Genomic DNA, 17115 nt, shown 5'->3' with positions numbered 1-17115 from the left:
TAGTGTATTCAAGATGGGCGAGAATGAATTTAAATTAAAATTTAACCAGGTTGCCCTACTGATAGGCACGCCCAACAGAGGAGAATTAGTACACTGGAATAAAGACTCATCTTGTGGTGTATCTATGAGACAGATAAAGAATGACTTAGTGAAGGTTTCATCTAGTGAGTGTTTTATGCCATTTGATGAACTGTTTTTAAAGTTTTTGTTAACTAATTTATTTTTTTCTTCGAACAACTTTAGTGTGTCCAAAGGGTTTTACTTTTTTGCCGAGAATGTACATTATTTTCTTCTTAGTCAAGTGATGTCGTCGTCACAAAATTAAGGCGGAATCAGTTATTTGGATATATCAATGGATTTGTTTTTCTGCCTACGGTTGGTGATGTTTACACCATTTAAATTTTTTTTAGCCATAGCAGATTATAATTTAACATTTACACAACTCTAATTTTATGAGCATACTTCTATTGTTACTCCTAGTGCACCTGAGGCTTGGCCTCGCATGTTGAGGTAGCCAACAAATATGAGCTGAGACTCGTCCTTGATACATCAAACTTTTAAGAAGCTCAACCCTGTACATGTTATTATCTCATTAGATAATTTTATTCTTTTTGGAAAGTTCAATTCATGTGTGATTGTAATTATGACTCATTGTAGGTTTACGATTCATTTTTGGATTTGAAAGACGAAGAACACCACCTACTCGCTCCTGCAGTTGAAGGACAACCCGATCCAATTAAAACCCCCCGATATATCACTCATGAAACTCACTCTATACCACAATCACCAATTTCATTTGATGTGGACCTTCTCATTTCAAGTGACATCACTCCGCAGCCAACGTGTACAGGGGTCAATAAAGGATTTGAATAAATTATTCAATTACCTAGAAATCAGGAGAAAATTCTCTGTGAATTTCAAGAATCAATAAATAACAAAGTATTCAATTTACAAAATACATTTACAAACATGAAGTGTGAAGTTAATAAGTTGGAAAATATAATAATGGAATTGGACGAGAATTCAATGAAGAAAAAAACATATCAATTCTCACTTTACAGTATAATCTGAAGGGTCAAGGCCAGACAAAATAGAAGGAAGAGAAAAGTGAGTTCCCCATACACTACATTTGAGTTGAAGAGAAGGAAAACTAAATCTGTAGATTTTCAAACAATAAAACATGTGGAACAATAGGTAATAAAAGATGTAGATATTTCAAACGTTGGGGGTGTGAGGTTACTTTTAGATATCGAACAAACAAAACAAACAATAAAAGATGAAACCGATGTTCATAAATCAACTAAAAAATAAACAATAAAAGATATTGTGGAACAACAAATAATAAAGGGTGTCGTAGATACTCAAGTCGTTAGGGGTGACAAGTTACTTTTAGATATTGAACAAACAGAACAAATTGAACAAACAATAAAGGATGTTGTGGAATCTCTTAACTCTAGTGTGCATTGCGATCACCGATGTTGATAAAGATTTCCAAAACAGGATAGATTATTTATGCAGATGATTCTCTGAAAAAGGTATTTTATGAAAATATAACCTTTATATTGTATACCATAAATTTTAAGCTTAATCCTGATCAGTAAAAATTGTTATTGGATGTTTGTCATCCATAATACGAATAAATATTTTGAATAGTCATTTAAACGAATTAATCGTCTCGTCTGACACAAAATCAACTTTTTGCCAATGGTGGTTCACCCCAACAAAATGAGCACAACATAAATTAGATTTATTTAGTCTATAACTTCTATAAAAAATAATATTTCCAAAACAGTTATAATCAAGTCTGGACGTGTCATCACTCCAAAAAAAGCTCATCAACCTACCGCTCATCAATTTGGAAATCCCATACAAACATACTCTCTAGTTTGTTTCTCCGTGAACAATTGTAATAGAGAATTAGCGTCACTATTTTTAATACTAACTCTCTTTTTGAATGAATTTGAATTCATATCTCCTCGTACATTCAAGTTTCTTGACTCCCTCAACTTCTGTAGCAAGAAAGTTAAATACATCTACAGCACTTATACCTGATTCTGTCATTGATCTAAACATATCTGCATTGATTTCACGTATCTTTTTGCCAGAACGCGAAAGATGTTTATCACCAAGCTTCACTAAGGTGTGGTGTTTTTATAAATTTTTTAATTGTCCGGTTGTATTGAACATCAACTGCATATCTAATAAATAGTTCCTGTGTCTCTGTGTTGGTGAACTTCAACTCTTTTTTAAACCAGTTTTCTCACATAAAAAGTCTTTCCTCTTAATATTCCTCGAATTCGGCTAAAAATTATTGTGGTCCTTTCGAACAGTAAATCCAATATGATGAACATAAACACAATATAGTTCATATGTTTCTTTTCCATTACATAAAAATGTCTGCAATTGGATCATTACAAAGATCTTCAGGCTTTTCAAACTACACAGAAAATAACAACATAATAACATGCATTAGGCAAAAGAAAAACACAAACTTTACAAAAATAACAGTCTAATAAAACCACAATAAAACCATAATAATACCACAATAACACAACAATAACACCGTTATAACACCACAATAATACCACAAAAATGTTGCAACAACACCACAATAATACCACATTAACATTGCAATAACACTTCAATAACACTACAATAATACCGCAATAATATCATAATAACATTTTATTAACACCAATGAAATGACACTATAGAGCCACCACAATATCACTTGAACAACATCACAATAACACCTTAATAATAGTTGAATAACATCATAATAATATCATAATAATACCGTAATAAGGCCAATCGAATATCATCACAGAACGACCACATTATTTTCTCCACCACAGAACTGCCATAATTTTAACACCACAAAAATACCGCATTAACAATATAATAGCACAACAAAAACACATGAATAACACCACAATAATACTGCGATAATATCATAATAACGCCGTAATAACACAAATCGAATACCACCACATAATTGCCACAATACTACTCAATTAACACTTAAATAACACTACAAAAATATAATAATAATATTATAATATCTCCACAATAACACAACAAAAATGTTTTAATAACCACAATATTATCGCAATAACACTATAATAGCACCACAATAATGCTACAATAACATTACAATGACACCTAAACAACGCCACAATAAATACCGCAATAACATCATATTAGCACTCAAATAACACTAGTTGAATGCTATCATAGTGCCGCCTTAATACCACTCAAATAACTCAATAATAACACATTAATAACACATGAATAACACTACAATAATACTACAATAACAATATATAACACCAATCGAATAACACCACAGAATCACCATAATATCACTCAAATTACACCTCAATAACACAACAAAATACTGCAATAATATCATAATAACACCACAATAACACCGTAATAACATAAATAAAACAGTAATAACACCACAATAAGTTCACATTAAAATCATAATAACATCACAATAACACTAATCGAATACCACCACAATGTCGTTATAAAACCACTCAATAACATCTAATAACACTAAAAAAATATTGCAATAACATCATAATAACAACACAATAATACCGCAATAATACCTCACTAACACCACAATAATACCGCAATAACGTCATAATAACACTTCAATAATATCAGTCGAACACCATCATATAATTGGTTTTTCACATAATTGGAGGCTTTTCTTCACGACGGAGCAATCATACGAAGGGAGAAGTCATTAGGGAAGTGAGGGAAGAAGAGAGAAGTGCAGGGAATTGAAGGAGAAGTGAGATTTTTTTCTTTTCTTTCCTGTATTTACTTGGAATTGAGAGGTGTTAGGAATTGCTGTAAGATTGCAATGAGATCACTTTGGGGTGGAGTTTTCTTCATTTCTCAGGGAAAAATATAAGTTTCTTGTATTTTCATTGTCTTTTATTGAAGTAATTCATAATACTTGACTTTGTTTTAATATAAAATGTTATGTTTTGTGGTTTTTTTCATGAAATATGAGTAGATTCTTTGTTTTCTTTCTTTTGTGATGAAATAGCAGCATGCATGGGGAGTAAATTTAATTTGAATCATGTTAATTTAGTAATTGTGATGGTTTTTCATGTGAACTTCATTTACATTTCAATTTGACCAGTTGTAGTGCTAAAATTCGTTGTGAACACATAAGATCCAAAAGGATTATTACTTCAGTCAACTTGAAAACCACACTAATATATAGGGTGAAGGAAAAGTAATCCGTAGGTTAGTGCAAATAGATAGGGAGATGATTTTAACGGGAATAACTAGGAGGTTTCTAGGGTGACAGACGTAAACAATTCCGAAGTTAACCTAGTTTTTTTATGCGCTTGGAAAATGGTAAAGAAAATGTATGCTCTTATTTGTCACAAATTTTAATTAGGGATTCTAGTTTATTTATACCGACACTAGCCACTAGTTTCATGGGGAGGGAACCTCTAATTAGCTTGAACTTTCTATTTCATTTAGCCTAGTGTATTTAGTTTATTAATAAACTTAGAACAATAAAATAGTTTTGTAGAATTTCCTAGCTCACTAAAACTCAACCTATTTCCTAGCTAAGAATCTTTCAATTCAGTTAAAGCCTTTCTTAAGTCGTTATAATTGATAGTCTTCCTCGTGAGATCGATATTTGAGACTAAAGTAAGTCATATATTACTTGAGCGATGCGTGCACTTGTGTTATTACCTAGCGTGTTGTGATTAATTGTGATAAATCTCTGGTGATAAATTTATAAATTATACTTTAAAGTTATAATATCTAAACCCTAAATCACTAGGTATAACGTTGAGAAAGTATTGGTCAATTTTCCTCTTATTATTTGTACATATTACTTTCCTTATAGTTGAATATTTAGATTAGGAATATATATTATTAGGTTACCTAAAATAGATTGTAAAAATTATTATGTATTATTAGGTTACCTAAAATAGATTGTAAAAATTATTATGTATTATTAGGTTACCTAAAATAGATTGTACATATTATTTTTTAATGGAATGAAAGCAAAGGAAAAAGACATTCAACCAATTTTCTCAAAAGTTGTTATTGTATCAAGGCTACACAACTGAATGCTTTGTTGAATCTGTAGTTTTCTTTTTATTCTTGGAATAGTTGGTTTGTTCTTGGTTTGGTGATCACAGATCTTCATTCCTTGTCCGATCGACACGTTTCCAGCCTGCTCTTCCCTGTCGAATCGATCTCGCCCTTGCCTTCTTCGCTTAATCCATTGAAGCCTCCACCCTATATGTTTGCGCCTCCTTTACAGACCTAGTGCAATCTCGAGTCTCTTTCTCCTTCCCAATCGTAGAAGATCATGCTCTCCTCCACAGTGTCGCTATACCTTCGCCGATCACAAAATAGAAGCTAGAATCGATCCTTTCCCTCTACCGCGCCTCCTAAGCCATGCAATCTTACCTCCCAATCTTCGCACGTTGCTCAATCCTCTCTGCCCTCACGAGCCCGAGAGCTTTCCCCTACCTTTTCTTTCGGTTGTTTACTGCACCAAAATCGCGCTCGAGCTTAGAGGAGCATTAGTGCCGACCTTAAGTGTTTCTTGGACTCACAAACTCCCGGTGTTTAAGCTTTTCCACAGGGGAGTTGTCGCTGATTTCTATAGAATCTCTCTTTATTTTTTTGGTTTTAGGTTGATTAATTTGGATCAACAACTTTCTTAGTAACAATTTCGTCTAGAATGTTTTCTGAGAAAACACATGAAATCTTAGTTATCGATTTACGGGAAAGAATTATGCGGCATGGGAATTTCAGTTCAAGATGTTTTTGAAAGAAAAAGAGCGTTGGGGTCATATTACTGAGTCTTCTCCTGCGCCTACAAAGTCAAAAGATCTTAGTCAATGGGAGGCAAATGATGCTCATATTGTTTCTTGGATTTTGGGATCTATTGCATATGGGGAACAATCTATGATTATTTGCCACAACTAAAAAAAAATATGGGAACTTAAAGTGCGTCTACAATCAAGATAAAACTGCATGACGCTTTCAATTAAAACTTGATATGAGTAATTATAATGAAGGTAATCTCTCAATTGAATAATATTATTTTGATTTTCTTAATTTATGGATCGAATATTCTGGTATTATCTATACTAAGGTGTCAAAGAAAAATTTAACTGGTCTTCATGTTATTCATGAAGTGAGTCTTCGTTAACCTTTTTTGATGAAGCTCAGACCTAAATTTGAAACTACTCAGGTTGGGTTGTTGAATAGAGATACGGTCTCTTGTTTGGATGTATGTTTTAGTAAATTACTGCTTGAAGAACAAAAATTGATGTTACGAACCTCTCTCAACGCAGCTGGTGGATCATTTGAAATAATTAATGTTGCATATGTTGTTCAGACAAAATAGAAGGGAACAAAACAGTGTTACAGCTGCAAATAATTTGGTCATATTGACCGCCATTGTTGTAAGATGTTTTGTAATTGTTGCAAGCAAAACAGACATATTATTAGGGAGTGTCCTACACAGCCTTAAAACCACAAACTATAAGTCCTTCATGATGCGGTATTCGACTCTGACAATCTTGGTTTGACTTCCACATTGTAGTAAGATGTTCTGTAATTGTTGCAAGCAAAACAAACATATTATTAAGGAGTGTCCTACACGGCCTTAAGATCACAGACTACAAGTCCTTCATGTTGCGGTATCCGACTTTAACAATCTTGGTTTGACTTCCACATTTGTTGGCAATAATCAATCTGTTGTCATACCAGATATGGTTCAACAAATGATTCTCTCTGTCTTTTCTGTTCTTGATTTTCAAAGGAAATGTAAGACTATTTCTTCTATTCCTTCTCCTTGGTTTGTTGATTTCGACGCCACAAATCATATAACTGGTACAACTGATTTATTGCATAACCAACGCTCGTATGTTGGTACTCAACGTATTCAGGTTGCTGATGTAAATAATATTTCAATTACGACAGTTGGTGATATTAGTTCCTCCTTCCGATATGTCTCGATTCTCCTAAATTTTCTACTAAATTATATTTTATTGGTCAAATAGTGAATGATAACTGTGATATACACTTTTCTCGTGATGTTTTTATTTTGCAGGATTAGGTGTCGAGGAAAGTGATAACGAATAAGTTTAAAATGAGCAGATTGTTTCCATCATAATTTACCATTCCTCGGACTTTGTCATTAGCTTATTCAGTTGAAAATATGGTCGGTGCCTCCTGGCGTAGACAATTAGGTCATCAAAATAATGTTGTTTTGAATCATTTGTTGCAAAGTGATGTTTTGGGTTCTACATTTAAATGTTTATTAGTTGATTGCTCTTCATGTAAACTCTACAAAAGTAAGACATTTCCTTTTACTATTTTGGACAATCGTGCCAATAGATGTTTTGACATTATTCATAGTGATGTTTGGAGAATTACACCGGTTATTTCACACGCACAATATAAATATTTTGTGACATTTATTGATGATTACAGTTGATTCACATGGATCTATTTCTTGCATTCCAAAGCAAAAGTGTTTACTGTGTTTCAGACTTTTGTGACATATATTGAAACACAGTTCTCCACTTGTATTAATCTTACGGTTCGACAATGGTGGTGAATATGTTTCATGAGTTTCAAGCATTTCTCTATAACAAGGGTATTGTGTCACAATATTCATGTCCTTATACACCTCAATAAGTTGGAGTTGTCGAACGGGGAAATCAACTTCTGTTGGATATGGTGCGCTCATTGTTTTTAGAATATTATGTTCCTTGACAGATATAATATGTCACTTGTTGGATAAAATCCATTCAAAAGGAACTTCAGGTATTTCATGTCTTGCAAGTGTTAAACCCATTGGTTGTAAATGAGTTTATTCTATTAAGCTCTGATTTGATGGTTCCCTTGACAAATATAATGCTAAATTGGTAGCTCTTAGCAATCGACGGGAATATGGGATTGATTATGAAGAGACCTTTGCACCTGTGACCAAGATGAAAACTATCCTGCTTGTTTTATCTATTGCGACATCTAAAGGCTAGTCCACAACAAATGGACGTTAGGAATGCATTTTTGCATGGGGACCTCAAGGAAGATATTTATATGACTTCTCCATGCTTGTTTTCTTCACCATCACATGATGTTTGTAAGCTCAAACAATATCTATACTGTTTGAAACAGACTCTATTGATCTGGTTTGAAAAGTTTCGCAATACTTTTATTAGCTTCTCTTTTATTCAAAATTAGTATGATTCTTCATTATTTCTTTTCAAGTTTAAAAAGGGAATTGTGTTGTTATTAGTCTATGTTGATGATATTGTCATCATAGAATATGATACTCAATTGATGTCTCAGTTGCAGAAGCCTCTTCAGGGTTCTTTTCATATGAAGGATTTAAGAATTTTAACTTATTTATTAGGTCTTAAGGTTCACTCTTCTCCCACTGGTATTTTTTTTCATCATCATAATTATACTAAGTTACTTATTGCTTTGGTTAGTCTCCAAAAAGGTAGTTTTGTTGATACTCCTTTGGAAGAGAATGTTAAATAACAATGGAATGATGGTGATTTCCTATCTGATCCATCTTTGTATCGACAGCTTGTTGGGAGTCTCAGTTATCTGACAATTAAACGTAATGATATTTCATTTTTTGTGCAACATTTAATCACTTTATGTGAGCACCTACACATCTTCATTTAGCTGTAGTTCAAAGTATTGTTAGGTATTTGAAAGGCACGTCTCATCGTGGTTTGTTTTTTCTGTGGTATTTGCTTTACAACCTATAGTGATGCTGATTACGCTGCTTGTTCTGATGCACGTCGATCTATTACTGTTGGGTGTATGCTTCTCGACAACTCTTTAATTTCTTAGAAGAGTAAGAAACAAAATTGAATATCCAATTCTTCTTTAAAGTCTAAATATCATGCTATGTCCTATGCTCGTTCTGATATAATTTGGCTTCGGGGTTTGTTGGTCGAGTTTGGTTTTCCTCAACTTGATTCTACTTCTTTTTATGCAGATAATACTAGTGCTATCCAGATTACTGCTAATCCTGTCTTTCGTGAGCGAACGAAACACATTGAAGTGGACTATAATTCTATTCGAGATGCTTATGATAATGGTGTTATTTCTCTTCCTAATATCCCTTCTGATCTTCAAACGGTTGATATATTTATCAAGGCTCGTTCTCGACAGCGTCATCAGTTTCTTATTGGCAAATTGATGCTTCTTGATCAATAAACATCAATTTGAGTGGGGATATCAATCAATAATGACAGAAATTAGATAGAATTAAGAGTTACCTTCTTTAAATCGCTCTTGATTTTCCCTTCTTATTAATTGTACATATTTTTTCTTTGTAGCTGAATATTTAGATTATGAATATGTATTATTAGGTTATCTAAAATAAATTATATAAATTATTACATAGATTGTACGTATTATTATTTAATGGAATGATAGCAAAGGAAAAAAGGCATTCAACCAGTGTTCTCAAAAGTTGTTGAATAATACCGCAATAACACCATAAATTAAAGTTGACATTTCAAACGCAGCTAAACTCACCTTATTTTCAAAGTTCTCATCATATTTTTAGATTCCATCACCTCCATTTCAAACATCTCACCATTTTTTCTGGTTTCACCACCTCCATTTCAAACTTCTCATCATTTTTTTCAAATCTATCATCAATTTTTCTCGTCCGACAAGAGAGAGGGATTGAGAAAATTGCTCTGTGAAACCCTGGCTTTAGAAGAATATGCAGATTGATTCGGCGCGAATGGTTTGTTTTCAAAGTAATAAGCTGGATTGGTTGTGTTCTGCATTAAAATATAGAGGTTTTCATTTTTAATTCATTGGGTCCGCCACTTACACTTGGTGAAGTCTCATTGGAGTCCTTTGGATGCAATATTTTCTCCTTCTAAAGAGGTTAATTTTTAGTTGGTTTTAGCTAGCAGATGACTTCATCCTATTTTGAGTTGCCTCCTATGGTTCACAATTTATACACTTGGTCATTGGTCAACACCTGGGTTTGGACCATAATTGTAATAATAGCTCCATTGCACTTAGACTAGTTAAGTAGCGTGTGGTATTCCCTTGAGATTTTTGGTTTTGATCATGTAGATACACTAGATATACTATTTCCCCTTTGTGAGTTTTGATCAAATTTAAAATTTTCATTGGCAAGTCGTTGTAGAAAAAAAAATAAGAGTAGCTGCCTGAGCAAGGAACATCTAGTTATTGCATTGAATTATATATATTTTTCAATAAAATGGGCTAGATTTAAATGGAATTCCATTGAAGCATGATTTTACATTTTTTATGCTCATCATTGAGAAAAGGAGAAAAGAACTATAGTGTATTTTTTGGGGAGTTTAAGAGTATTTTATTACATGATCACTCCTGCAACCATCACTTTGGAAAATTTGTTTTAAGTGATTGTCTTTTATGTTTGAGAGTTTGGTTTTAAAAATAAACTCCTTTTCCTATATTTTGATAATCGAACCCCTCATTAGGGTTGATGATCCCTCAAAGCAGTCGTAGGATACCCATATTTAACATTCCTTTTTCTTTAAGTGATGTATAGGATAAGCATGAAGTTGGCATATAGATTGAGCAGAGACACTCTTTAGTTTTACCTGAAATTACTATGCTAAGAGTCGCTGACTTTGCCACGTACTTGTAGAGTTACATGCTTGTTAGTGAAACAACCTGAAAGCTTGACACTTTTGTTAAACTCACACTTTAAAGCGTGTAGTGAAGCAAAGCAATACATTGAACTTGCACTTCGCCTGCCTGTGAACCACAAAGCCTAAAATAAAGAGCGTGTATTACACTGCGTCCTTATGTAAATTCTGAATCACAAACCTAACAAGGCTCATAAGCTTGGTTTCTTTTGTGAGAGCAAATCCATGTTTTCCCCGGGCAATGGATTGAATGTTTTCTCTTATTTGATATGACTCGTTATTAATATTTTGAAATAATTCAAGATTTCTGGGACCGTATGGCTTTGCATAAGTTTCATTTAGACACCAAACTCTGTAGTCAACTCTCTTTGTATTACTTTTGTAGTATATATTGATTACTTTTGAAATATTCTTACAGAAGTAGTGCTTGTGATTTAACTAGTTCTTTGGGGTATAATGCATAAATATTGGTTCTTCAGCATTATGCTATTCTATCAGAAGTAATCTTGTGTCCTTGGTTTGTGTTTCATATTGGCAAGGCTTCTAATTTCCTAGCTTCACAAGTGTAATTTCCATCTGATTCATTTTTTAATCAGAAAAGAAAGTTTAAGATCCATTCAAATATTTTGGATTTGGAAGAAAAGAAGCAGAAAGTTATTGAAGGGGGTGCATCAGCTGATGCAGTAAGAGTTTGTACAATTTGCAATGTAGTTTGCAACAGTGCTAAAGTCTTTGCATCTCACCTTTCTGGAGAAAAACATGCTCTTAAGGTAATCTTCAAGCTTCTTATTACTTTAAGTGTATGTTTTTTTGGTGGGAAATTTACATACGTTGTATACAATTGTTATGTATTTACATCTCTCCTCAACTTTCATATTTTCATACACAGCATTTGGTGGTTTAAACCTATGCATGAAAAGGTGCACTTCAACTTTAAAAAGTGGCAAGTGTTATTTTTGGTGTGATATTAAAGATTGAGTGCTATGTGTGTAAATATGAAAGTTTAGATGTGAGAAAGTTTAGAAAAGTTTAGATGTGAGATATGTAAATACATAAGAATTGTGTGCCATGTATGTAAATGGCCCTTATTTTTTAGAATATATTCTTAACTATGATCCATTATTTATAAAATGATTTACTGTTATTTCTCAACAGCTTTTAGGTGCCTGATAAAATCCAAGGGGTTTTTACATAATAACCGCCCAAAATATTGAATATAACATTTTAATCACCTAAATTTTAAATATAGCATTTTAACCACCCAAAACTTCAAATATAGCATTTTAGCCATCCAAAACTTTCACTCAAAGGCCTTCACTAGTGGGTAAAAGCCATGGTAATAAAAAAATTTGTAAAATTATATTTACATTTTGGGCGGTTCAAATGTTATATCCGATATTTGGGTGGTTGGTTGGTATGTAAAATCCCCAAAAAATTTAAATGAAATCTGTTGATTCCTTTTCTTTATTTTTAAGTTTAATTTACTGCCATAGTTAATGTAGATTTGCCACATAATGCTTTTTGCACAATGCATGATAATATCTCTCTAAATTCACACTTGTGTTTGATTAAGTGTGCTTTCACCGATTTTTTAATTTCATAAACATATCTGTTTAAATTTTCGTTTTCATAATTTTTCTTATTGAAAATCTACAACCTCACTTATATAATGAATTAATATGTTCATATACATTGTTCTCCAGCATGCAATATGCACATGAGCCATACTTCTTATATTATTCAGACTTATCTTTATTATAATTTGTGTCATTATAAACATTCTTCATTTGTTTGGTTTACTCCAACAGGCCCTCGGAACAAATTATCGGACCATGGCACCAAAAGTTATGGCCCATGTAAAAAAAATGAGCTACGCCAAAAAGTCAGCAGCCCTCAGACCCTTCAACATAGCTACTAGTTTTACCAAGGCTGCCAAACCAGTTCAAACCTTTACATGTGAAGTCTGTAAGATAGACTGCAACAGCCAAGAAACCCTAAACACTCACAAAATGGGTAAAAAACACAAGGCAAAACTGCAAAAATTGCAGGAAAAAATTACCCCAAAGCCATCTGTAGCTTCTTCCGGCCATAATGAAACTGCAAAACCGGAATCCGTGAAGAAAAAACCTTCAGGTAAAGAGGGTGTGCAGGTCAAGAAGGAAAAGGTTGTTCAAGGAGGAGCTGCTGAAGAAGCCATAATGATTTGCAGTCTTTGTGACATTGTTTGCAACAGTAAATCCGTATACGAGTCGCATATTACCGGGAGGAAACATCTTTCCATGATTAAGAAGCAGGAGACTCGAGTTTGAACCAGTTCGCTTGTTACCGAAAGCTCACCTCGCCTCAGCTTTCGTAAAATGATTGTTAGAATGCTCTGATAGAATTCAACTCACCACATACATTCACAAATTTAGTGTTCTGAAGCGTTTTATACTCATTTTTCCTATTTTTCTTGGAGTTTGATATGATCAGTTTATGGTTTTTTATCTTTCTAAAGTGGGTTTTCATAATTTAGTGAACTTTGTTGGGGATCTCTGGCGGCTGAACTATATATTTGTGGGAGGTGGGTTGGTACTAATGGTTACTACTTACTAATGCTTTTTTCCCCTTTTTTTTTGTAGGATTATTTTTCATTATGTTTACATCTGGGTTTGATTTGTATCAGAAAGAAAATATTTATGTATTGTTGCTGGTTTAAATAATAGTATTTTGGGGAATTTACATACATATTATCCAATTCTTATGTGTTAGATATCTAACCCTTACATTTCAATATTTAACATGTCACAAATATAATGAAATCTATATCTTTTTTTTTCATATATTTTGATATGATTGTGAATACTTAGATGTCAGATATATAATTGTACATCAGAATTGTTTTATATTTATGTAAATCCCCTAGTTTTTTAATCTGTACATGTTGATTGATAGACAGTGTCCTTGGCCAAGCCCACTTAAAATAAGCAGCTCTTGATTATATTATGTTTATATTACACTAATAAAAAAAAATGAATCAAACACCTTTAAAATTAATCCTTATATTCTAAACATATTATATAAACAACCAAAGGTATAAATAAATTAAAAGTCCATAAAATAAAATAAAAAAAAATCATTGACTAAACATCTAAACCCACAAAATCAACTTTTAACTAAAAAAATTAAGACTTACTCTCATCATTTTGAAAAAATGTTAGGCATCATTCTGATGTCTGCACGACTACATGAATCACACCATATTTTTGTGAACTGCAATATAATGTGATCCACACCATTCTCCAAACATAAGATATATAAAATTTTCTCATCTTTTTTTCATTAAAATGTCCTCAATAAACAAAATTTTTCAAAAAAAAAAAAAAAAATGTCCTCAATACACCATTCTCCAAACATAAGATCGCCGGAGCTATCACGCACCCCATGGCCGTGCCGATTGCTTGACTGATAAACATGGATCGAGGAGAAGCTAGAGTTAGATACCCTGTTTTGAAATCCTGCATTAGATCCGAAGCTGTGGAGACAACACTCATCATGATTCCGCAGGCCGCGAGACCGGCGAGAACTCCGCCGTATTCTTCTCCTACCCATACGCCGAAGATGAAAATTGAGATTTTTCTGTAGCTGGAGGCGAGGGACCAGTCTGTTAAACCGCAGCCATAGGCGTTGCAGAAGGCTAGGAGAGGGGCGATGAGATAAGCGACGAGAATGTGGTGTTGTTTGAGTTGGGGGAATATGAATGGGACCGTGAAGATTGAGAAGATGGCGAGGAGAATGTAGCCGCCGGAAAGAATGGAGTTTGGGATATCGTCTTTGAGGAAGACGGTGGTGCGGCGGCGGTCGTCGAAGGTCATGGCGGTGGATTCGTAGAGGGGTTGGTCGGAAAAGGGGGGGATTTGATCTTTGGGATTGTGCAGTTTGGTGTAGATATCGTTGGAGCAGCGGAAGAGGAAGGAGATGAAGTGGAAGAGACCGTCACCGAGAATCATGGCGATGGAGATGAAGATTTTGTAGCCGTTGAGACCAAGGAGGCTGCTTTCTTCGAGATTGGAGTCGTACCATTGTCCTCTCTTGTTGGAGATGTAAGGCCAGAGGATACCCCATGAGATGATGGAGCCGAGGAGGAGGGAGAAGTTGATAAGGTAGGGGCAGAGCATTCCAACGCCGATGTAGGTGGCAGAGAAGTCGAAGTAGAATCTGTGAAGTATATTAGTTATTAAAAATCTAATTTTTATTCAATTGTTGAAGGAAAGATTCAGGCTTTGAATCACGGCGCACCTGTTCCTGTAGGCTTGGAGGCCAAATGTGGGAAAGCTGTTGAAACCGCAGTTGCTGCCGCCGCTGTAGAACCACTGAAAGAAAGACCAGAGGAAACTTCCGGCGAGAGATTTAAAGAGAACAGAAACCTGTTTTCCGGCGAGCTTAGCTCCCTGAGGTGTGTGGAAGCTGTTGATGAGGTGGGCTGTGGCTGTACCGCTTGGGTAGGTCAGCTTGTACCCAATAATCATTACCTGAAAATGAATTGATTAACCATGGAAGAATGATGTGTGGAAGATTGTAGATTTTTTTGGCAGAATTTTTTGAGATGAGAAGAAGTTTCAGAGTCTGAACCTTGCGAAGAGGGACGGCTGAGAATAAACCGACGAAGCTGACGGTGAAGAAGAAGACGGTCATCCAGCCCAAGTGGGGATCTTTGGTGTTGATGTCGTCGTTTGCTTCGATGAAGCCTGCTGAAACTTGTTTGCTCATGCCCAATATGTAGCTTCCAAAACCACCTGAACTAAATGTAACTCAGGTTGAGAAATTTCTTATAACTTCATTTTTTTTAAAATTACATGAATGAATTTTTATTGTCATAACTAAACTGAATAGCTAAAAATGATATGTTTAAAGTTGATTGTTGCATGTTAACAATATTTACAGCACTAAAAATGACTTTAATATTGTTGTAGTGTCAAGTGTGTGAATTGAAGATCCAACATACATGTAGATGAACATAGAATGAGAAATATATAAATTTTAATGTCGAAGTTTTGAAAAGGAAAAAGTTGAATCTATAGCTTAATTGAAAGAATTCTATTAGTATTTATTTTTTATAATGATTCAACCTTTCATGATAAGAGAATTTGGTATTACAACGTAAAGACTTCAACAATGAAGGATGTCTCTTGTGGTGGTGGTGGTTGAAGTTGCAGGTGTGAATGGCGATGTTAATGGTTATTGAATATTGATTGATGACGATCGTATGTTTTGCATTAAGCATCATTAAGTGTGAATCGACGATGAGTGACATGGATAGGTGACATGGGATGTTAAATGGTGTTGGATGGAGATAAATGATGGGATTTTGGGTTTTGAAGTCCAGCAACGAGCAACGAGCATGAGGTGTTTGTCTGTGTTAAGCATTTGATGACTTTGACATCAATGTTGATTGATAGCTAATGCCGAATGGTGGAAGATGGCATATATCAAAATATAAATATCACTTATGTGATGCCTTTCAATTAATGGATGGCTCAATCATTCAATTCCTTCATTAGTTTGACATAGCATGATCACTCTTTTGTTGTGTGAAAAGATTGTTCAATATTGCATCATATTTGTGGATAGAGATGGTGATAGCAGAGCCCAAGAAAGGAACTAATATGATCTACAGTCTATTTGGAGCTAACTATGCTTAAATGTCATCATTTTTTATATTATTGTAATTTTCATGGCATGCAAGAAAAAAATTTAATTCATACATTTCAAAAAGTCCTTTTTTTTTTTTTTTAATTTGCAAAATTCATAGATCTTAATATCACACCCTTCAATTAGGCCCCCATGAACACTTAGAATAAACCATCTCTTAAGGAACCCTAAACCACTTGTTGCATTCAAACCTAATCTTACCTCAAAAAAATTCCAAAAAAGAAAAAGAAAAATGCAATCTTTCTCATTCTAATCATCTTATACCAGTTGATCCAACATGAAAAATCCAGCAAAAAAAAAAAAAGTCTAAATTACCGCTGAAAGCAATGCCGGAGCAAGCCACAACACAAGTCTGAATAACAGTATTCTCCTGCCGAGTAAACGGCCTCTTCAGAAACCCACACGTCTCCGCAACCTTAGTCCACGTCTTCACAAAAAAGAAACCCAAGAGGCCGGCAGAGACGTTGAGCGAAGGGATTATCCCTGTCGTCAGATTCAGCTTCATCACAATCAAGCAGAGGAAGATTCCCAGCAGAAAGCTGAAGAAAAACGCTCGAAATGTGAGATGTTCTGCCCACGGGGGAACGTCCTCCCTGCAATCCAAGAGCTGCTCCACCGACATCTCGTCGGAGCTCCGGCGGGGAGTGTCGCCTTCTTCGACGCCGGTGACGAGCATGGCTGGCGGGTGAGGGGGAAGGGGGAATGGAGACCCGGGGGGGGGGCGGTTTTG

General features: G+C 34.4%; 2 protein-coding genes across 2 annotated transcripts in view; one reads left to right on the top strand and one right to left on the bottom strand.

The window, feature by feature from the left end:
- LOC110025407 (zinc finger protein 346-like) overlaps window positions 1-13225 on the top strand; it is a 29033-nt gene extending 15808 nt beyond the window's left edge. The window contains exons 3-4 of the mRNA XM_020725865.1: window positions 11291-11464; window positions 12503-13225. Coding sequence (XP_020581524.1) covers window positions 11291-11464; window positions 12503-13003 — 675 coding nt within the window. The 3' untranslated portion in view covers window positions 13004-13225. The remainder of the gene's footprint in view (window positions 1-11290; window positions 11465-12502) is intronic.
- Window positions 13226-14065: 840 nt separating this feature from the next.
- On the bottom strand, window positions 14066-17013 carry LOC110025317 (probable metal-nicotianamine transporter YSL7; the record flags this gene model as incomplete). The annotated part of the gene is made up of 4 exons (XM_020725734.1): window positions 16701-17013; window positions 15306-15469; window positions 14973-15205; window positions 14066-14891 (listed from the first exon to the last, which is right to left on the bottom strand). Coding segments are annotated over exons 1-4 (1530 nt in total), but the record flags the coding sequence as incomplete, so codon positions are not given.
- Between the last annotated feature and the right edge of the window lie 102 nt (window positions 17014-17115).

Source organism: Phalaenopsis equestris, unplaced genomic scaffold, assembly GCF_001263595.1.
Source record: "Phalaenopsis equestris unplaced genomic scaffold, ASM126359v1 Scaffold000297, whole genome shotgun sequence".
Lineage (NCBI taxonomy): Eukaryota > Viridiplantae > Streptophyta > Magnoliopsida > Asparagales > Orchidaceae > Phalaenopsis > Phalaenopsis equestris.
The sequence above is the reverse complement of the archived record's forward strand: the minus strand, read 5'-3'. Positions and strand labels throughout refer to the sequence as shown.